The following is a 24895-nucleotide window of genomic DNA, read 5'->3' as shown; positions in this document are numbered from 1 at the left end:
TGCTGCTGATTTAATTTTTCCTAACTCCCTTAACCACAATAGTGTAATGTTCGATGTTAATATAATAAATAACAGTGATTCTTTAAAGTGCGCAGAGTCATATTATGATTTTAAAAACGGTGATTACATTGGTATGAACTTTTTCTTGTCGGAAATAAATTGGGAGTCACTAAAGGCTTTGAATATTGAGGACGCTGTGTCAAAATTTTACGATATTATCAATCATGCAATAAATTCTTATGTTCCTCAAAAAGTATGTAAGACAAGTACATTTCCAGTTTGGTTTAGCCCGGAGTTAAAACGATTAATAATAGAAAAGAAAATATATCATAAAAGGTATAAGATGTTCAACAATTATGATGATTTTATTATTTTTCATAACTTAAGATTTGAATGTAGTAGACTAAGTAAAGATTGTTATAATTTATATGTTAGAGATTCTGAATTTAGAATTAATAGTGACTCACACACTTTTTGGAAATATATAAACAGTCGTAGGAAAAATTATGATGTACCATGCCACTTATATTTAGGAAATTATCAAAGTAGTTCTGGGGAGGAAGCTGTGAATTTATTTGCCCAATTTTTTTCTACAGTGTTCACTGACCACAATACTACACCCCTACAATATCAGTTTGAAAATGCTGGTAACATGAGTTCATGCTCTTTTAACATTAATACTATTTTTGAGAGTATTCACAATTTGTCTCCTAAACTAAATTTTGGCCCTGATGGCATTCCTAACTATCTATTAAAACAATGTGTTTGTACTATATCTAAGCCATTGTATATACTCTTCAATAAATCTTTGCAAGAAGTGGTTTTCCCTGATTGCTGGAAACGTAGTTACGTAAAACCTATATTTAAATCTGGTTCAAAGTCAAATGTTGAAAACTACAGAGCAGTTTGTACATCAGCAATTCCAAAATTATTAGATTATTTAATTACTAAGCAGCTTACTTGTGAATTCAGTAGTATTCTGGTGAATGAACAACACGGTTTTGTACAGGGTAAATCTACAGTAACTAATTTACTTCTTTATCAGAGTGACATTGTTATTGCTTTGGAAAACAAGTTACAAGTAGATTCCATCTATACTGACTTTTCTAAAGCATTCGATAAGGTCAATCATAATATCTTACTTGCGAAACTTACAGCATATGGTATTTCTGGAAGTCTCTTTGATTGGATGCAAAGTTACCTGAGTAATCGAAGTTTAAGTGTAAAAATAGGATGTTTTCTTTCTAATGCTTTTACAGCTACATCTGGAGTACCACAAGGTTCCCACTGTGGCCCCCTTCTATTTACAGTAGAGCGTCGATTATCCGAACTAATTGGGGGACATGGGTGTTCGGAAAACCGATTTGTTCAGATAATCGAACTATATTGATATAGTCATACATATTTATCCACAAGTGAATAAAAGCCATATTTATATACCTACATATTTATTTATATCTTGATAATGACAAATAGCAATTAAACAAAAAAGTGCAGTCTTTGCAACAACATATTTTTGGATACAATATTGAAGAAAACTGAAGATATTTTAAGCGTTAATTACTAACGCTTGCTGGGTACTCGACTGCGGGGTGCGGGAGTCGGGAGTTCGGATAACCGGTCGTTCGGTTGATCGACGTTCGGATAATCGACGCTCTACTGTAATTTGTTCTTGAATGATGTTCACTCTATTTTTAAGGAAATTAACTTTTTAATGTTTGCTGATGATATTAAAATATATAAGACTGTCAATAATGAGGATAACATTTTTCAGCTTCAGTCACAAGTAAATGATTTTTATGAGGGTGTGTTAGAAATGATATGGAACTTAATATTAATAAATGCTTTTTAATAACTTTTGCTAGATCCCATTCGCCTATTCACCATCAATATTTTATTAATAATACTCCTGTCACACGTGTGAACGAAATTCGGGATTTAGGTATAATATTTGATTGTAAATTAACATTTTACTCTCACATTGACCATACTGTTTCGAAGGCATTTAAGGTGTTGGGTTTTGTATTACGTTCATCAAAAGATTTGTCAATTCACACAATAAAAATCTTATATTGGTGGAATATGGTTCTATTGTCCGGTCACCTAGTTATGCATATCAAATCCTAAATATTGAAAAGGTTCAAAACAAATTTTTACGTTTTGCAGATGGGTTTAACAGTCGGAAATTATACTTACGACAATATATTAATGAGACTAAATTTACAAACTCTTAAACGCAGAAGAGTCATGTTGGATATTTGTTATCTTTGCAAAATTATCTCTGGTGTTATTAACTCCGAAGAATTGTTAAGTCTTGTATGCTTTAATATACCTGCTAGATTGACACGAAATCCACAAATATTCAAGGAACAACGGCATGCTACAAATTATGGTCAATATACACCAATTAGTAGATTGACCCTGTATGGAAACAAGTTTAATCATCTAATAGATCTGTTTGGTTCTTCAGTTTCCTCTATTAAACAAGAACTCGGGCGTCTTGAATTTTGAATTCAAAAAATTAATTAGATTAACTGTTATAATGGATTCAGTTGTTTTCATCATTTAACAATATTTTATATTCTTTTATTTTTTATGTTTGTGTTTTATACTTAGTTGTAGTTTTACATGTATATAAATTTTATATTTTCATTATTAGGACGAAAGCTCTGCTTTGTTGTATTTTGTATGTATTGGGTTTATCCCGTTAATAAATAAATTCCCATCGTGCAATGCTGTTGTCGCTATTATGTAGATGCAGTGCAGTTCTGCTCGGAATTGGTCTGACCGCAGACGAAACTGTCGCTGCAGTCTGCAGCCTCTTTCGGAATCTTACCTTTACACTGTTAACATGCATTATTTTAACATCTGTCTCTGGGACTGTGTATTTATACATTCCCGAGTAGTATATATTTTACAAATTTTTAAGATTTAATTACTTCAAGGGTCCTGTAAATACCTTTTTATTTGCAACAAATACAGTTTTATTTAAAAACTATATTTACAAACATTTTTTTTGACAAAAATTATTCCATAAAAACAAGGAACTATTCTAAAAAGTGAGAAAAAGACCTAAAATCTTACTGTAAACAAAAAACTTGCTTAATTATTTTTAAACTAAAGATGAATTTATCCACTTATAATAAACCATACTTAAACAATTCTAATAATAATTAATTGGTAACTTTAAAATTATTAAAAAATGTCAATCTTTTTCTGAACATCCACATACCCTTTATGTGCTTTAAGCAATTACATTTATTTCACGAGTACAACTGTACTTTGTTTTTCGACATCTCATGAGATTTTTCAATATTTTACACATTCAACGTGATATGAAACATTTCTCTGGGTCACAAGTTTGGCATGTCAGAAAATAAGTTCTCTTCCTTCTGACCACTCACTCTACCTCTGTCTCTTACTATTTTTCCCGCTTTCCTCCCTGATCTTCATTATATTTCTCTTTCTCTTATTGTACATAGTCAGCCTCTCCTTTACCATTAACTGGATTGGTACAACTGCTATTACTCGTACCGCCATTGCTGTGGTTGTTCTATATGCGCTTACACCCTTGATAGTGGTTTTCTTTGTGCACTCATCATCTCCATGTATTTTTGTCTTTAATATTTATTTTTGTCTTTAATAGTTCCTTCCAGACTGGTCTGCATGGAGCTCTATACTGTACTATTTCTAAATACATCTTTCTTCTGTATGAACTAGGCCCCTATATTTTGTATTATTTTTGTTAAAGCGGAAGTCATCTTCTAAGCTCTCTTAGTTATCGAGTTGAATATGTCATCGAGTTGAACCACCAAATACCTCGCTTCTTTTCTGAGTGTAATTTTAACATTGGCTGAGAGTGGGTGAAGAAACATATTTTAATGTGAATGGTTATAGTTCAGTTTTTGTTTGTAGGGATAAAGAAGGTGGTGGTGTAGGGTTATTTGTTAAAAGCTGTTACGAGTACTCAGAAGTCTACAGATATAATAAAAAGTGTTCAATGTTATTTTTACAGATTGATAGAAGTATTATAGTGGGTGGAGTATATCGACCTCAAGATTTCTACTGCAATGAACTTTTTGATGCACTGAATACAGCACTAAACATATTTGTGAATAAAAAAATTCCAGTTTGGATACTAGGTGACTTTAACATATACCTTATTCAAGAGAGTATCCCACAAAAATTAATTTGTCAAACAATTGTGTCCAACGGTTTTAGTATATTAAATAAAACTAACCCTACCAGAATTACCAATCATTCGGCTACCTGTATTGATTATGTGATGACAAACACCTTAAACTTTGATGCAATGTTATATATAGTAGATGAAGGTTTCGGTGATCATCAGCTGCAGCTATTAAAGGTAAAAAACACATCATTTATAACCATTTATAACACACATCATTTATATGGTTTATAAAATAACCAAGTATTATACAGTAACAAGTAACAACTTTAAACAAACTGAAATTCAAAAATGAAATATACAGCTTGCAAAATCAAATTTGAACCTGATTCTTATGTCCATGAACCTAGCAGAGCAAGGTTAGCAGAATGGAATCAGACCAAGTGCATAATTAGGTGCTAATTAGGTGCTAATTAAGTACCCCAATCGCGAATTTAGTGCTCCTTTTTTTTAATTATGACGTGTTCTGCCAGGTACATATGAACTCAGCAGAGCACAACCATAAAAAACATCAAATCGAAAAGTGACCAAGCTTATAATTAAGTACTAATTAGGTGCTAATTTAGTACCCCAATCGCGAATTTAGTGCTCCTTTTTTTTTTTAAATTATGACGTGTTCTGCCAAGTACATATGAACTCAGCAGAGCACAACCATAAAAAACATCAAATCGAAAAGTGACCAAGCTTATAATTTAGCACTAATTAGGTGCTAATTTAGTACCCCAATCGCGAATTTAGTGCTTCTTTTTTTTTTAAATTATGAAGCGTTCTGCCAGGTACGTATGTACTCAGCAGAGTACAACTTTAATAAACGTCAAATCGAAAAATGACCAAGCTTATAATTAAGTACTAATTAGGTGCTAATTTAGTACCCCAATCGCGAATTAAATGCTCCATTTTTTCTTTTATTTAAGCCATGTTCTGCCGGGTACATATGAAGTCATTAGAGTACTACCTCAAAAAATCAAAAAAGTCCAAACATACCTATCTTAAATTTAGGTGCTAATTAAGTGCCCCAATAACGAATTTCATGCTCAGTTTTTTCATGCTCTGCTGAGTTCATATGTACCTGGCAGAACATGTCAACTTCAAAAATAAAGGAGCACTAAATTCGCGATTGGGGTACTAAATTAGCACCTAATTAGTACTTAATTATAAGCTTGGTCACTTTTCGATTTGATGTTTTTTATGGTTGTGCTTTGCTGAGTTCATATGTACCTGGCAGAACACGTCATAATTTAAAAAAAATGGAGCACTAAATTCGCGATTGGGGTACTTAATTAGCACCTAATTAGCACCTAATTATGCACTTGGTCTGATTCCATTCTGCTAACCTTGCTCTGCTAGGTTCATAGACATCTGATTCTTTGTGTGATGAAATATTACGGGTTTATTTGAATAATCTTAATACAAAAACAATTAAAAATCGATTTCGACAAAAAACGATGGTTTAACGTCACATTACATAACCTTGTTTAAAAAAAAGATTTTCATTACAGAAGGCATAGACAATTCCCAAATAGTAAGTTCTTACAAGATGCTTATAAGTCCGTGCAAAATGAACTACTGAAAGCAGTGGGCAAAGCAAAAAAAGACTATTTCTCGAATAAATTATCCGATGCACAAGGCAATAGTAAAAAATTATGGGCAACTATCAATCACCTTATTCATAATGCCGAATATACAAAAAAACCAATAACAATACATGAACTACACTATCAGAACTGGATATATAATAAATCTGAGGAACTATCAAACCACCTAAACAAATATTTTTCACAAGTAGGAAAATCTCTGTCAAAGAACATAACACTTTCAACAAGCACTCCGATCAATGTATCGCCAAAAGAATATATATTTGAATGGCAACCAGTCTTAGAAATTAATGTTCAAGAGGTCGTAAGAAAACTAAAAAAAGGCAAATCTCCTGGCTGGGATGGCTTCGGTGTTGATATTATTACGGAGTTTGAGGAGGAGCTTCTACCGATCATAACTAAATTAGTTAACCTTTCTCTTGTCACTGGAACAATCCCAAACTCTATGAAACTGGCAATAGTGATACCACTTTATAAGGGAGGAGACTCAAAACAGCCAGGAAGTTATCGGCCAATATCTCTCTTAACAGCTATGTCAAAAATATTAGAATCGTGTGTAAATCTTCAAATCGTAAACTTCTTGAATACAACTGGCGCCTAGTTTAATCGATAATATGGTTTCAGACATAATTCCAGCACAGTGTCAGCAGCTGTCGACTTGATTACAGATATACAGTAGAACGTCGATTATCCGAACGTCGATCAACCGAACGACCGCTTTTCCGAACTCCCAACTTGTGTAAAAACTCGATTGAAAATGCCTAAACGAAAGCGTATTGTCCTTTCTATGAAATTTTTCAATGCTTAGAAATCTTCATTTTGTAGCAAATACAGCACTTTTTTGTTTAATTTCTATCCTATTTGTCACTAAAGATATGTAAATAAGGCTTTCATTCGAATATGGATAAATAATATTGCTATATCAATACAGTTCGATTATCCGAAAAATCGATTTTTCGAACACCTCTGTCCCCCAATTAGTTCGGATAATCGGCGCTCTACTGTGTATATAGTAACTTAGACAAAGGATTAAGCTGTGTATTTGTATCACTAGATTTACAAAAAGCTTTTGATACAGTTAACCATGAGTTACTTATCTCAGTGCTTGAACACTATGGTATAACTGGTATGTGTTTAGTATGGCTGAGGGATTATTTGACAGGCAGAATACAAAAAGTGCTCTGTAATAATGTGCTTAGTACGGCAGAAGACATCACATGTGGAGTTCCTCAAGGGTCTATATTGGGACCAACATTGTTCCTTATCTATATAAACTCCATTTCCAATCTACCTTTAAAAGCAACGCTATTTCTATATGCTGATGATACAGGACTCTTGTATGCTGAGAAAGATCCCAAAAGGCTAAACTTTAGAAATTTCAAATTCGTTAAAAAAATGTTACCAAATACCTTGGCTTACACATAGATAATCGACTGACATGGGAACAGCATATATTGAACACGTGTTAAAAAATAGCTCCAGCAGTGGGTATGCTTGGAAGAATTGCAAAATTTATAAGTATCCCACAGCGTAAAATGATCTATCACTCTTTAATAAATTCACATTTGTCATATCTAACTATCGTTTGGGGTAATACAAAACAAAAACAGCTACATCCTCTCATGGTGTTACAGAACAAGGCTGTGAAATATATATTTCAACTGTCAAGACTTCATCCAACTGACGACCTGTACTATCAGAGAGGAATTCTAAAAATTGAGTCGCTATACATTTTACAAGTTTGAATATTCATTCATCAAATTAAGCTTTCTCAAACACTTACAAATATTACTCTAAGACGTATAGAAGATGTGCATGACCATAATACCAGACAGGGAGATAGTTTTCAAACCGTAAGAATGCGAACTACTGGTGCACAAAGAAGTATATACTCAAGTGGTCTGATTTTGTATAATAAGTTACCCACAAATATCAAAGACTGCAGTCTAGAAAGATTTAAAACTGAATTAAAAGAGTTACTTCTTACTAACTACTACAACAGATAGCTTTAATTGAATATAATTCTATAATAATTTAATAATAAATAATATTTTAATCATTTAATTTAATACAATTCTTAAATGAATTTATATAGGAAAACTTCAGTGTAAAATAGTCTAAAAAGTTTTTTGTTATGTAATCTATTATTATTATATTTATGTTTATGTTACTACAAAACCAGGCTACGGCTCTTGGTTTTTTAATGTATTTTTTTGTATATTGTTATAATGTATTTTAATAAATGGAATAAATAAAAAAACCCCTTCTGGGTTGAACTTAATAAAGTTCCTCTTTCTTTTTCATTTCAGTATGAGAACCTCTGACTTCTCGCCACTGCTAATACCAATTTATTTTTTTAACCCATGGGTATGTGTATATTTTGTTCAGATATCCATTTCCCTTTTCTATGATCCCCAATTTGTATTATCTTCCACTAAGATGGGAGATCATCTACAAAAGTGACATGTTTTCACCCCTTCTCCAAACTTTAACTCCAATACTCTGTTGTACATGATGTTCCACAGCATCGGTTGCAACATCGATCCCTGAGGAACTCTGAGAACCTGAGTTCCGACCATTTTTTACTTGTTACTTTTATTTTTCTGTTTGATAGGTGTTTGATGTCACATGATGTTTGTTTGATATGTAGGAATATCGTGTCTTTCATTCTTTCGATTATAATGGCCCAATTTACTGTATTAAATTCATTTTTAAGCATTGCTACATTGAAATCTAGCAATTTCCATTTTGGAATCCAAACTGTTGTTTCGATATTTGTTTACCTTTATCCACCGCCTATTGATTTATAATATCAACATATTTTGTAGATATGTGAAGGTTGTTTGCCTCTTCTTGTCTGATTCTCAAACTTGAAAACCAGGGATGCCATCCCAAAGTTATATTTGCTATTCTTTCCAATTCCTATGAGGCTCTCGATTAGGTATACCTTTCATGATAAACTGAAGGATTTTGTACCAGTCTCCTAAGAACATGCCCTGCATAGAAATCTTACTTATTTTAATAGTTTTTTCTTAACTCACGGGCGACATTTGCTCGATTTAACACGCTTTGTGGGTCTGCATCGTGATTTAAAGTATTTGAACCATTTTTCTATACAATCACATCTCAGACAACTGTTGGTAATTGGTAGTATTAGCCTTCAGAGTATAGATCTCGATGTCATGTAACAACACTGACCAAATATATTTATTTATTGTTAATAAACGGGGGCAAGCCCATTGACAAAAAATATACAATTAAGCAACATTTATAAACATTACAAACAAATACTAAATAAAATACAAAATCATAAAATAAATATGTATATAGAATTACAATTAAATTTAACAGAGATTGTTTAAAGGCACTTAAGGACAAGTTAAAATATCTGTCTCATGAGGCAACCGATAAGCATGAACAAGAAGTCTGACTAGACATAGAATAATTAGTTCGACTAAAAGGAATATGAAATAGTGTATATGTGGAAACAAACCAATTGAAGCAGCTCAGGTGAATGTATCATTTCGTTAACCAATTTAAAAATGAAGATGAGATCGAAATTAACTCGTGTAGTAGACAGAGGATCAAGTTCTAAGTATCTTATCATATCGGAATATGAATAAGGTCTGTGTAATTTAAAGGCACAATGATATTTTTGATGTGTTTAAGCCACAATTGGTTGTAATAATAATTACATTTTTCTGAGCTTCACTGATGATGCATAAGGATGCTGAAATAGCTATATGGAGATGGTGGTCCAAATCTGAATCAAATATAAACAAAACCTGCCTTGATCTTTTTTATCAATTACATTTTTGTTAGTTTTTGATGTTTCGACTTCCAATCCAGAAATCGTTCTCAAAAAAATAAGAAATTAGAAAATCAACTGATATTGGGTTTTCAAGTAAATATAACCTTAGGTTACTATAAAAATATAATTATCATTACAACCAATTGTGACTTAATTCCATCAAAAATATAATTGTCAAACATGCCACAAGAAACAGCTTCAGAACATTTTTATGTTAATTACTTACTAGAAATTATCTTACTATTATCTTACTTACTATCAAGAAAGAGTTGAAAATTCGGATGGCCCGGAAGCCTTGTCCGGGACGCTGGGACACGACTTCGTAATTCGGGCCATGTCCCGGATTTTTCGGACTAGTTGGTCACACTAAATATGATCCGTGTAAAGAAGAAGGTTGGTCAAAATAGAACGGCCAGGCAGAAAACTATGTTAAGCAGTATGTAGTTGATTTTTAAAATTATCCGTCTAGAAATCAGTTACCAGTGCTTCAAAAATTTTAGGAACGGCAGAAAGAATTGTTATGGTATGATAATTACAAACAAATGACTTATCACCAGATTTGTGTATGGGTTTCACATAGGCTTTCTTAAACTGTGATGGAAAATGGCCCTCTGCCAGGGATCTGTTAAAAATAAGCCATAATAATCTACACAAAGAAAATGAACAATTCCTTAAAAACAAGTTTGATATCATATCAGGACCAGGGCCTTTACTAGTATCAAGATTATCCAAGCAGTCCAAAACTTTAGTTATTTTAACAGTAAAAGAGTGAATAAGGCAGCGATGGCTATCAGATGGATCAACCCACTTATCAGGGTAAGATGTGAAAGTATTATAGACAGTGCTGAAGAAGGTGGCGAAAGCATCAACAATTGACTGAAGCTCACCATAGACAGAATCATTCAACTTTATCCAACCAGGAATATCAAAATTACTCGGTATAGAATTAACCAACCTCCAAAACGGTTGTATATTTTCATTAAGTAATTCCTCAGTACTTTCAACAAACTTCGCATAACAATCTCTACTTCTCTGCTTACACAGTGCTCTCAGAGTACAGAAATCGTCATAATCATCACAACAACCTGTCTTAAATCTGGCACGATAGGATTTTTTCAATGAGACAAGATGCTTCAATTCGCCATCAAACCATATAGGGAATGTGCTATTTTTGACCGTGATTGAAGGAACATACTGGTTTATACAACCATACATAACATGATACAAGGCATCCACACATTCTTCCGCATTCAAGTTCGAAAATAAGTAATTGAAGTTCATCGATAGAAATGCGCTGTTTAAACTGTCGTACTCCGCATGTAAGAAATCATATCTCACCTAACTCCCACTCATGTAATCAGGTGCATCCAGAGACATTTATATAGTAAGTGCAGGATGACAGCGATCACATGGAACCAGAACATCATCCACAACTTTAACATTTTAAATAAAGCTATTACCGTTGACTGATAATATACTGGAAGATACGAAACTAAATGAGCGTTTATGTACGACACCAGTGGTTTTAGAAATAGATGGCGTTAGCAGCTTTCTAGGTACGAGATTGAATTTACCTGAGACAACGATGAGACGTATTCAGGTAGCTTTGGTTATCGGAATTTGGGGTCGGTCGGGTCGATCGGATTATAATAAAAATTATTTCTTTTGATGCCTTTAAATTTGAGTTCTCATTCAACGATAACAATGGCAATCTTTAAAATAATTATTGGAGTGTACCTATGTATTACTTTCTAAACTCGTTTTTAAATTAGCAAGAATATTTGTAGTTTTTAATTTGAATTCTTGAAACAGATCATTGAATATTCTAAAGTTTATTTAATAATTTTATATAATATATATAATATTATAATTTATTTAATAAAAAATTTATTTAACGAGAAAAATACTCACTGGGTGATTTTAGATATTGTACATTTCTTATTTGCCTCATAATCTCGATAAAAAATTAGGTAGTTATTTTCGTTAATTACAGTCTCTTCTGATGATTGTATATTTTGTTTGGAGATATTGCAACCGTATTTACTTAAATGAAATTGACTTAGTAACCCGCTCGGCCACTTTAAACTCTTCGAGAGAAAAATGGTAAGGACTCGTAAATTGTTGTAATCGCGATTTCCTACAATTTCTTCCAAGTTTTTTCATGCGATCGGTATTTTCCGAGTTAGGGGGAAAATAGTGACTAAGTATAATTATTGAATTATTTATTATTAACTTTACTTCTTAAAGGTGCCGTGTAAATAAATGCGTAGGCGTCTACCGTGCATTGTATTGTCAGGTGAGATATTAGATACAGTCGGAAAAATGAAAGAATACCCATGAACAAACATATAAAACACGCTGTATTTTCCTGTCACCGTGTCACAAAGAAAATTGTCCAGTGCAAGTACATGTAACAATAATTATTACATGTACTTGCACTGGACAATTTTCTTTGTGACACGATGACAGGAAAATACAGCATGTTTTATATGTTCGTTCATGGGTATTCTTTCATTTTTCCTACTGTAGTCACGATTACATTATTCTATTAAGAGTAATTTCATTAATATCATTTGGCGAATATTACCCAGCCATGACATCTTTTTCTAGACCTCTTTTACCCTCTTGGAGTTCCAGTTGCCGCCGACAAGTATATCGTTCTCCTCGCAATATGTCCCTAAGTATGTCCATGATATTTTAAGCATTCGGTGCAGGCACCTCATTTCAAAGACTTTAAGTTTGTTAGTGGAGCTGGCCTTTATTATCCATGCTTTCATTCCATACAAGAGAACAAGCCAAACGTAACACTTTAGCGTATTGTATCTAATAATTAAAGCCAGTAGAACGGCCGGATGCCTAAACGACACAATTTGGAAAAACAAACACCTTAGAGTGGAAACAAAGGACCGAATATATGTCATTTGACTGACGTTATTAGACCAGTTATGACTTACACTGCCGAAACAAGACCAAATACGAGCAAAATACAAAGACGTCTGGAGACCAACAAAATGAAGATCTTAAGAAGGATTGCTGGAAAAGGACTACGGGACAGGGTAAGAAGTGAGGAAATCAGATGCATATGTGGGTTAGACAATATAAATACCTGGGTAAAGAATAGAAAAGAAGAGTGGAATTAACACATAAGCAGGATGTCTGAATCAAGGATAGTAAGAATAGCCAGGGACAAGTCACCGTTAGGGCGAAGAAGTATAGGACGCCCAAGAAAAAGATGGAATGACAATTTAGGGACAGAATGAAAGGCACCGTTAAAGAAAAACATGCAGTAATGCCTTTATAAAAGAAAAGTAAAGGAAAAAATTCTTTAGGTAGTATTTGGTAGTATAATGTGCTTCTTTGGAGTTTTACTGAAGATAATTGTTTTCGTTTTAGTGGGAGAAAATTCTAGGCCAGTAGTGTTTGACCAATTCTCTAATTTCTAAATGACTAGTGGGTTAAGTGATTTAGCGATGTCATTGATGTCAATAAGGAAAAGTGCAACGAGTAGACCATTGAGGAATGTCGTTTAATTTGATTTTTGAGTCTAAAAGAACGTTATCTATTCGAATAAGTTTCGTCTATATAGGAAATTACTAATAAATTTTATATTTCCTGGAATTGACCAACTTAATAGAATTCTTATATCTAATCCCCAAATGTCACGCGTTATAAAATATAATAAAAGATAGCCATAAGCCAAACATACCTACTTTATCACATCCAAATGACCCATGAATTACAGATTCAATATCCACTAGGTTGTCTAATGTAGATGTGAACTTTCTAAATCCACTTTGTATAAGGCTAGGTAGCTATAATATCTCTATCTATATATCAGCGAGGTTCCTACAGCCTCTGCTGCTTCTCGCATTTCGACCGCCATCGTTTTCTGTCCATCCATTCGTCTTCTTTGTTGGCTCTATCTTTCATGATGTGCCGTACATTTTCTTCCCAGGCAACTGAAGGTCTTCCCCTTCTTCTTCTTTGGTGTGGTATGTAATTTAAAGCTTTCTTTGGCCATCTATCTTCATTCATTCGTTTCACGTGACCATACCACACTAGTTGTCTAGTTTCAATTTTATCTACACTGGAATATACAGTATGTGTCCTCCTTCTAATATCTTCATTCCTGATGATCTTTTTTAGATATACCACACGCTCTCCTTAGATAATCCATTTCTACTACTTCTATTCTTTTCCTATCTTTTTTTGTCATCTGCCAAACTTCTGCCCCATAAGTCATAATAGGCTCTACCAAGGTACGATAGATTGTCAATTTCGTTTCTTGCCTTATATCTTTAGACCACAGTAGAGAGCTCAGAATGTTTACCGCTTTCTTGCCCTGCTGCGTTCTCTTTTCGATGTCTCTTTTGGTAGTGCCTTCTTTAGATATTATAGATCCGAGATATTTATATTCATTACATCTTTTCGTGGTTCTAATTTCTAACTCTGGATCTTCTTCATCATCCCCTATTTTAAGATACTCTGTCTTTGACATATTCATATTGAGGCCCCATTTTTCATATTCTTTCTTTAGTTTTCTAAACATGTAGTCCATGTCTTTTATGCTATAATATCAATAAGTTAATACTATCTATTATCTATCAAGTGGATAAACTGATTAATTGTAGCAAGTTTTGTTCTATTGAGTTTTTTCACTAAGCTAATACTTTTCGGAGGAGTAAACCTAGGTGGTGTTAAGATATCTAACTTGCGTTTCGCAGACGACACTACACTTCTAGCCTCTACTCCAGAAGAAATTATTGAATTATTAAAAAAACTCGAGGAAGAAAGTGCTAAATTTGGACTCATTGTTAACTACAACAAAACCAAAATCATGGTTATTGATCGCCAACAACAGTTTCCTGAAACCCAAACTATTGCGGGATGCGAGGTAGTCTCATCTATGATATATCTTGGAGCTCTAGTTAACAACACAGGCAGTTGTGAACCCGAAATTAGAAGACGCATTCAACTAGCAAGAGCAGCAATGAGTGAACTAAACGGGGTCTGGCGTGATCGTCACATTACTGTGACAAACAAAAAGAGACTCGTTTCAACTCTGGTCTTTTCCATATTTTACTATGCACGCGAGACATGGACAGTCAAAGAATCATATAGACGACGTATAGACGCCTTTGAAATGTGGACATGGAGACGCCTGCTTCGAATTCCATGGACGGCTCGCCGTACAAATGTCTCGGTTCTGGATGAAATTAAACCGGATCAGCGTCTCTCCAGTACCGTTTACTCTAGAATTTTAAAGTTCTTTGGTCATATCCATCGGAGTGATCACAAAATGGAGCGGTTGGTGGTCCAAGGAAGGCCTCAGACCCAACGCCAACGCGGAAGATCTCCACAGCGATGGGCGGACATTACTAAAAAGCTTCTCAACAAACAGTATACTGAGGCAATACATGTAACTGATGACCGCGACCAGTGGAGAAATATTATCAATCAAACTGTCCGAGCTGCTGAAGCCCAATTATGAACCACAACACATCTACTAAGATGTTAATGACTATGATGATGATGAATACTTTTCGAGTTATTTGCGAGTGAATATGTTCGTTTTTTAATAAAAAACAAAAAACGTTTTTAGACGGTTTTACGCAAATAACACAGTAACTATTTTATCGAAAAAAGTATTAATAAAAATATAGTTTATAAAAAATTTAAAAATAAATCAAAAATGAATAACCATTTTCAATTTCGTTGCAAAACGAAAATACAGCCGAACCATATTCCAGTCCAATCAGAGAGTGCTGCAAGCACCTCTACCGGTTTCGAAACTTATTAGTCTCTCATCAGGAGGCACATATGCTGCTCTCCCTGATCCAACCAAAACAAACTCCAGCGTGCAGTCCCGAATTGCAACGAACGAAATGGCATAGATGCCCTAGCGGCAACTGCTAGCAAAAGACTAAGTTTTCACTCTAATGGCATATAACATATCCCACCAGAATGAAAACAATGGGAACCTTCTCTGGTTACACCTCCGAGGCTTCTACAATTTGCAAGCCATACGGATGCTGAGACTAAGGAAGATGAGGGAATTCTACAATTTACAATTCACGTCACATCTGCTCAGCGCGGTAAAGTTCCAACGAGACTGGTTCCCTTCATACTCCACACAGAGTAAATGTAAATCAAAAATGAATAACCATTTTCAATTTCGTTGCAAAACGAAAATACAGCCGAACCACAACTCTGTGTGGAGTATGAAGGGAACCAGTCTCGTTGGAACTTTACCGCGCTGAGCAGATGTGACGTGAATTGTAAATTGTAGAATTCCCTCATCTTCCTTAGTCTCAGCATCCGTATGGCTTGCAAATTGTAGAAGCCTCGGAGGTGTAACCAGAGAAGGTTCCCATTGTTTTCATTCTGGTGGGATATGTTATATGCCATTAGAGTGAAAACTTAGTCTTTTGCTAGCAGTTGCCGCTAGGGCATCTATGCCATTTCGTTCGTTGCAATTCGGGACTGCACGCTGGAGTTTGTTTTGGTTGGATCAGGGAGAGCAGCATATGTGCCTCCTGATGAGAGACTAATAAGTTTCGAAACCGGTAGAGGTGCTTGCAGCACTCTCTGATTGGACTGGAATATGGTTCGGCTGTATTTTCGTTTTGCAACGAAATTGAAAATGGTTATTCATTTTTGATTTACATTTACTCTGTGTGGAGTATGAAGGGAACCAGTCTCGTTGGAACTTTACCGCGCTGAGCAGATGTGACGTGAATTGTAAATTGTAGAATTCCCTCATCTTCCTTAGTCTCAGCATCCGTATGGCTTGCAAATTGTAGAAGCCTCGGAGGTGTAACCAGAGAAGGTTCCCATTGTTTTCATTCTGGTGGGATATGTTATATGCCATTAGAGTGAAAACTTAGTCTTTTTAAAAATAAATGTCTGTATAAAATCGTTATACTCAGTAGAAGCAGAGTTGTAGCTAATGAAGTAATTTCTTATTCGTCAAATTCCAAATCGAATATTTCAACGTGAAATAACCAAAAAATAAAGCACATTTCTGGGAAAACTCATCACAACTTTTTTAAAGTGTTTAAAAAAGCTTTGTTTTTGTTTTTAAAACAGTTTCTAGCATTAAAGTAAGCACGTTACGCTGAAAATAAAGTTGGTCCTTTTTTGTAAAAGATAGTTTTAAAAAAGCGTGAAAATCACCCTCTAAAAGGGAACTTGCATAAAATTTTTATTTCGAAAGAGATGCTATAAATTTGTTATAAATCACAACAGAACACTATTTAAAAAGAAAACAAGTTGTTTGTGTTTTTCGTTTGGCCCCTCAAGACGAATAAAATGAAATTATTGTTACCGCTTCACAAGTGACTTTACTTATGTATTGTTGACAATATGGTCTGTAAGTTTCATCGTAAATTTAGTTTTACAGTATTTTTTTATTTTGAAAAAAATGCCTTTTTTTTAAATAACTTTCTAATTATCAGTGATACGAAATATCCCAAAGTTGTAAGGTTTTGCTTTTCTGAATATTTTGTTTTTCTGTAATACAAAAATTGGTTAAGATATGGCTGTTCAGAATTTACATATACTCGTGATTAGTGACTCATTGAAGCCCTTTTAACTACAGCCTTTCAAAAATAAGCACTTTGAACCGATGAAACTTACAGATCCTCTATAAGCATACATACGTAAAGTAACTTATGAAGCGCTACTGATTAATTTCATTTGAGATGCTAATTAGGAGGTGATTTTTAGATTTTTTTACAAAAAAGGGATCAACTTTATTTTGTGCGCAACTTGTTTACTTCTGGTACTAGAAACTCAAAAAAAAATAAAGCTGTTTTTAAACTTTTTAAAAAAGTTATGATAAGTTTTCCCCGAAAAGTTCTTAATTTTTTGGTTATTTCATGTAGAAATATTAAATTTTGAATTTGACAAATAATAAGAACCTACTTTTCATTAGCTACAACTCTGCTTTTACTGGGTCTACGACTTCATATGTCATATTTATATAAATAAAACATTTTTTTCACTTTTTGATAAGCTGTATTTTTGCTATGAATGTTTTTTTGGTGAAATACTTCCTTTTTAAGTTATTTGCGAAAATCCGTCTAAAACGTACTATTTTTTGAGAAATGAATATATTCACTCGCAAATAACTCGACAAGTATTTACTTGTGAGGTCAAGACTAGTGAAAAAAACTCTATAGTCAATTTATATTTTCAACATTTTTGCAGAAACAAAAACAAAAAAAAATAATACAGATTAATATGATAGTGACTGCTTCGTTAAAATTTTGAATACGGGCCACGTGAAATAACCGCGTGTTCTTGGCTGGTTCCTTGAGTACGGAGAATTTTACACTTCCCTCTAAGGCTAGTTCCAACAAATTTAAGCTAGGCGCGCCACTATACGGGCAGGTTTTAAAGACAACAAAATAATGCATAGGCTTTCGTATCTTTCCGTATTTATCAATCAACGCTGTTACTGAAAACTAAGTCTAACATTTTATTATAAAAATTCGGTATCAAGATTGTGTGTTTAATTGATACAAATTAAATAGTGCAAAATAGTCAACAATTACATTGGCCGATGAACCACCACCAACAATGGTCACTCCATCAATCTCATTGGTGCAGGAAATGCCAGGCAAGTTGTAGTCACCCACACAGTATATAATATTATCAGGAAACGTGTCACATACATATTCCAGTGATAAACAATGAGCTTCATATACCTCCGTCCCAGAGCCAAGAGGAATGTAAACGCTGCCAATGCAAAATTGATTATAAATCCACGAGGAAAAATTTCCTGTAGTTGGCTGTATACCATTACAAAAACAAAATCCTTTATAAAAGGTATATTTGTTAAAATCCCTATACAGGGCTACATCAAAGACATAACTAGTTTTCAATCGGTTGACCGCTCGTCATCAGTGTAATCTTAGAATCTAACATGCTAATCATCAAAGTAAAAAATATTTGGGTATAAACCCTTTATAATTGATCCGTCATAGGAACATATGAAAAAGATGTGATTTATAACATGGATGTATAAAATATCCAATGTTTTACGCCCGAAGTACCAATGAGCTCAATTTGACTAGTTCACATCATGGCTTGCTTCCATACAGCCATGATGTGAACTAGTCAAATTGAGCTCATTGGTACCTCGGGCGTAAAACATTGGATATTTTATACATCCATGTTATAAAACACATCTTTTTCATATGTTCCTATGACGGATCAATTATAAAGGGTTTATACCCAAATATTTTTTATTTTGGTGGTTAGCATGTTAGATTCTAAGATTACACTGATGATGATCGGTCAACCGATTGAAAACTAGTTATGTCTTGTCCTGTATAGGGATTTTAACAAATATACCTTTTATAAAGGATTTTATGAAAATTGATTATGTATATAGCATTTGATCATTCTTTGACCCAATTTTAGGTTTAAGCTGTGGTCACAGAAGTATTTCATTTATAGAAAATGTATAAACTACTACTTTAATTTTGCACTTGATCTCTTTACTTGGGTCTATTTGCTCTGTAATGTAGCATCCCAGATAATTGAAGTAAGTAACTGTCTCAATGTTTTCTTGACCTATCTATAGAGAAGCATTGCCGTTAAGTTGGCGACTGAATATCATAAATTTTGTCTTCGAAACATTCATTTGTAGACCCATTTCTCTGCCTGTTTTTGAGCGTAACACTTGTTGGTTAATCTCCCATCAACTCTTATGACTGCTTCCAATATAAGTTTTGTATAATATACCAATCTCTAGTCAAAGAGTGCCTCATGGACACGCAGCACATTCCTAAATCCAAACTGGTTTTCATGTATGTCTCTTTCGCAATGATTTAGTATTCTTCCAATGAATAATATGAAGAATAATTTTCAATGTGTGGCTCATCAGATTAATTAATATGTATTCATCTTTTTGTCCGCTGTTTCTTTGTGAGTTGCTATAACTTCACTAACCCTTCTGCAGCTATTTCACCAGTAGTATATACGTATATACATACATAAAACTTACTACTTGAGCACTGATGTGTTGTAATTAAACAAAATTATACTAAAGTCAAAATACAGATGCATTAGCAATAAACGAACCAAGCGTTGAATGTTACGAGGAGCACTCACGAACCATGATTTACAATGGTACAAACAAGAAAAAGGAGAGAAGAGCAGGATGGTTTGACAACGAGTGCAGACAAGCAATAGAGGACAGAAATGAAGCACACAAAATGTACATAACAAGAAGAACACAGGAAAGACGAACATTATTTGAAGTTGCAAGACGGAAAGCAGACAAGATATGTAAAAGGTGAGAAGTGGGTATAAACCTCAAACAAGTCTATGAAAAGATGAAAGTGGGCAAATAATCAGTGACAAACAGGTCACAGAAACCTGGAAGCATTATTTTAAGACCGTACTTGGAATACAAGTAGACATGGAAGATGAAATGGGTGTGAACTACGTAGAAGAGAATGAAGTAGGTAATGGAGTAGAAGCTCCAACTATAGAGGAAGTTCTCGAAGCTATTAAGACCCAGAAAAACAATAAAGCTCCGGGAGTTGACGAAATACAAGCAGAACTGTATAAAGTAGGTGGCGATCACCTAGCAAGTCACATCCACGAGCTCATCAAAGACATATGGCAAGAAGATAAAATACCCGACAACTGGAAGAAAAGTATAGTATGCCTGATCTAATAAAAAGGAGACAAACTCCCGTGCAAAAACTACCGTGGAATCTCTACTATGTACAGCATATAAAGTCCTCACGTATATTATAAACAAGCGGCTCCAACCACTAGCAGAAAATATTATTGCAGAGTATCAGACGGACTTCCGACGGGGAAGATCGACACTGGATCAAATATTTATAGTCAAACAGATCTTAAGCAAATCATGGGAACACGATATTGATGTTCACAACGTGTTTGTAGACTTCAAACAGGCATACGACTCAGTCAAAAGGAACAAACTACATATATTGGCTGAATTGGCAATACCACACAAGCTAATAAGACTCACAAGCCACAATGGATGAAACTCAGGCATGTGTAGGAACGAATACAAAACCGCCGGACAGACTTTTTCAAAATTTCGCAGGGACCAAAGCAGGGAGATGGGAGTAGAACATCAACAGGAGCACAGGAAACATACGCAGAGTTAAAAACACAAACAAAAATGCTAAGTCTGGAAAAATTAACACAGAAAAAACAAAAATAATGACTCGGACGAGAAGAAATATAGTCCCACAAAACATTATACATAAAGATGACATTGAAGCGGTTGGAAAGTTTACATACCTGGGAGTAGAAATATACTGTGAGTAGAAATATACTGTGAGTAGAAATATAAACATGCTATGGCAGTCAAGCCTGAGTCCTGAAAGAAACATCCAAAAACAAACTCGACACATTTGAAAGGAAAGTATTGAGGAGAATACTAGGACCTGTGAGGAAAAACGGAATCTTCAGAAGTCGATATAACAAACTTTATCAACTTTATAAGGAAGCACCCCTGTCAGACTGCATTAGAATACAAAGATTGCAATGGGCCGGACATGTGATAAGAATGGGAGAGGATAGGCTACCAAAAAGAGCACTGAATGCTAGAATGCAGGGAAAGAGACCGGTTGGAAAGCCAAGAAAGCCCTGGAAAGACACAGTAAACAGCGACGCACAAGCCCTTTTAGGAGTCCGTGTATGGAGAAGAGCAGCCACAGACAAGCAAGGGTGGAGGCAAAAAATAAAGGAGGCCAAGGCTCAATTTGGGCTGTAGTGCCGTAGAAGAACAAGAAGAAGAAGACCACCTTAAAAATGGGCAATTTTCGATGTCTCGAATTTCCTAAGCGTGTTGTCCGATTTAAGTGATTTTTTTAATATGTTACAATGTGATAGTGTCTTTAACACTATCGCTGTAATAATATTATTGCTAGATAGGTATTTGTGTCATATACCGGGTGTACCAACTACCAATAAAACTGTTTTTTCTCAACGTTTGCATCACACCATGGAATATTCTAGCATTTGTAAGATTCTGAAATTAAAAGGCAACTATAGCCCCATGTTTTCTTAATATTCTGGTTAATTCATTCGTTTATGTTGGGTAATACAAAGGTTAGATACTTTAACAACTAGCCAAGTTTTTCATCAATGCAGGGTTTTTTAAACAAGTATGGAAAACTTTAAGGGGTAATTCTGCATGAAAATATAATGACAGTTTGCTTCATAAACGTATGTCCGCAAATGCTTCGTTTATAGATAGATAAGGGGTGTTGACATTTTTCTTACAAACTGACGATTTATTTATTGCCCTAAAACCGGTTGAGATATGCAAATGAAATTTGGTGGGTTTTAAGAAGTAGTTATTGCGCATTTTTTAATACACAATTAAGGATTTTATATTCCCCATTGGCGCGCACACGGGTAATATGATCTATGCCTAATATTATGCTAAATAATATTTTACACGGTGGTCGCACGATGAGAGAATATCTCACGTGTCGAGTCTATTAGATTGTGGAGAAGGGATAATTAAGAGACTAGAAGAAACGACAGCATGTGTAATTTACCAGGAAAAAAGTTATGTGCAATATTCTGAAATTGTGAGAGAAAATCTCATATAGTGACCAATGCCGGGTTAACTCTTTATTCTACTGGTTGCAACATAAAACTCATAAAGAAAGCATTTCAGAATCTTTATAAAACTCTCCTGCTTTATATTGGCTTGATATAGGGAATGATCTTGGAAATGGCTCAAGCTTCTCAATCCACACATTCGTCACTTCTTCAACCATTGGCGAAGTTTAAGGGTTATTAAAATTATGAAATGTTATTCCAAAAATCTGCTGATAAATCAACATTAACATTTAGTCAGATCATGTTTACACTAATATTTATTTTTTAATAGGTACTATTTGATATTTAAATATTATTTTATTATATTATGCTGATTTACTCTAATTCTATTTTTTTAGGTTACGAGCAGACGCAGTGCCATCACAATGTCTGATATATACATGGATTTTTGGTTATTAAGGAGAGCTTACAAACACCTCATGATTATAAACACCTCATGGGTTTGATTTTCAGCTTGCCACCAAAGCTTTTCTGCCGAAGATGCAATTTTAAGTTTGGTCTTTTTTATCGGATCAACACTGATGAATATACAATTTAAGACAACAGGATTCAAAAGCAGAAATAGCCTCGTGTGTTTAGAATAAACAAAGAGACACTGACGAATAGTATTCAAAATCTTGATCTAATATATAAATATAATAATGTACTCCCTAAAGTATTGTTAATATTAAATGTTGTTTATGTTGTTTTTGTATTTCTTTTTGTGAGCAGTTTCAGGTTTTATCAAGTTTTGTTCAAAACGTTCAAGGAACCAATCAACTTTTTTTAAATAATATTACGTTAGTATCTGCTTTATGTTTAAACAATCGAACAATAATCATGCAATAAGGAGTATAAAAATAAGTGAAATTCAAACAACGTTGCCAGTACCAACGAAAAGCTATTTATTGAATTTTTATGACGTGAAAAATGGCCGATCAACATCAAGGATTTTCATCACCAAGGATGACTTTTTCTGTATACATATTTATTTATAATAATCATTAGCTTAGCATTGACTTCACATTTGAAAAGTCAATTTATGATTATTATAAAAGAAAAAAATTGGAATCGTATTAAGAAGAATATTCTAGAGGCCGATTGTTTCGTTGTCGATATATATTATAGAAATATGGTGAGCAACTTGAGACAGTTTGCAGTAAACCAGCTTTTGAACTGAGTAGAGGGCTGCTTGCTATGGAACTCTGAGGACCTCATTGTTTTCTTTTTATACAAATATGAATTAAAAATAAATAAATGACAAAAAAGCAAATAATACAAAGATACGTATTTTGAAGTATATTATAATATGCAGATCGTTTGTTGAGCACATATTATGTTAAAAATAATTTACTTCTATGCTTGATGTATTAGTCATGCTGTGACTGGCTGATTGACACCTACTCTACACCATTAAAAAAAAAGATGTCTGAAGTAGATTTATTTATAATAATCATTACGTTGCAGAAAATTTTTTAACAAAATAGGTATCTTTCAACCAATTCTAAAGTGATCATCTTCATCATCAGGCGAAAGAATGGATATTTCGTGCTTATTCAATGAGATGTAAGTAAAGAGTAGCTTATTTCTGATCTCTGCGAACTACTTATCTGGTCCATGTGTTCCAGTTTTTTAACACGTTGCCTGATGTCTCGATCTATGCGACCGAGAAAAAAATTCAATTTGCGATTATTATAAAACGAGAAATTATATCGTTAATGAATTATATCAATAATATGCAAATTCACAGCATTTAGTCATCTACAGACGTACATTATACAAGAAAGTGACGAAAGTTATTTCATATGTCAGGCAGATTGGTTATAATTTTGACAGAAAAGTTTTTATGGTGTTGCTGCGTGTTTTTTTCTGTGAAATACTTATGATGGATTCTTATGAAAACTATTTATACTTATACGCCTCACTCAATTCAGGGTTAGGTTTATGATTGTACATCTTATGCTTGATTCTACAAATCCTTTATCCAATTCCTTACCCATGAACTTATATATTGAATATGCACTAAGAAATGGTTAAAATATGCATACAATATACACTTAAAAAGTAACCAAATATGCATTTATTACACGCAATATACATTTATATATCGTCTTCCAGCAACGTAAATGTGTTATTTTCGTCCAATTTTTTTGTACTGGTACTAGATTGTTCCTCTTTTATAACTGCTAGTCAAATTATAGTATATCGTCGTGGTACATGCAATAGGATGAGTGTCAATTAGGTGCAATTTTACAGGAATAGTCAAGGAACCCAAGCTTTTCACCTCGCAATTTTTACAGAATGGATCGATTTGCTTGAAAATTTGAGAATAAGTACTGGATAGTCCAAGGATCAAAATCTATATCTTGCCGACAGGCGCTTTTACCATGGGGGTGGTTGCCACGCCATCTCGGGGGTGCAAATTTTTTATTATATTTTGACCGCAAAAGTTGGTAAAAACATTCATTCTAAGCAAAACACGTTCTATACATTTTTTTTGATAAAATTTTCGATTTATTCGCAATTGAAAGTGTTAGTTTTATGTATATCTAAAAAATCAATGTTTTTTGATGTATACTCATTTACGATGCACTCAATTTTTGTCGTAGAAAAAATTTTTTCGAAGCAAGTTCTTGGGAATTAAATAACTTACAATTTCATATTTAAACATTTTTTCGTATCTCTGATGCT

The 24895-nt window shown here is 33.8% G+C and overlaps 1 protein-coding gene across 1 annotated transcript; it reads left to right on the top strand.

The window, feature by feature from the left end:
- Positions 1 to 1793: 1793 nt before the first annotated feature.
- LOC126892146 (uncharacterized) lies at positions 1794 to 22881 on the top strand. Its single transcript, XM_050661608.1, has 2 exons — positions 1794 to 4366; positions 22564 to 22881. The coding sequence occupies exons 1-2, from the start codon at positions 4001 to 4003 to the stop codon at positions 22669 to 22671; spliced, it is 474 nt and encodes a 157-aa protein (XP_050517565.1). The 5' UTR covers positions 1794 to 4000; the 3' UTR covers positions 22672 to 22881.
- Positions 22882 to 24895: the final 2014 nt, after the last annotated feature.

Source organism: Diabrotica virgifera, chromosome 9 (genome assembly GCF_917563875.1).
Source record: "Diabrotica virgifera virgifera chromosome 9, PGI_DIABVI_V3a".
NCBI lineage: Eukaryota > Metazoa > Arthropoda > Insecta > Coleoptera > Chrysomelidae > Diabrotica > Diabrotica virgifera.
Note: the sequence above shows the minus strand (reverse complement) of the source record. Positions and strands in the feature narration are given on the sequence as shown.

Bases quoted from the DNA above. Each gene is read 5' to 3' on its own strand.
- LOC126892146 (XM_050661608.1), top strand. From the start codon at position 4,001: ATGTTATTTTTACAGATTGATAGAAGTATTATAGTGGGTGGAGTATAT. The intron at 4,367-22,563 runs GTAAAAAACACA...CTATTTTTTTAG, and splicing joins ATCAGCTGCAGCTATTAAAG to GTTACGAGCAGACGCAGTGC.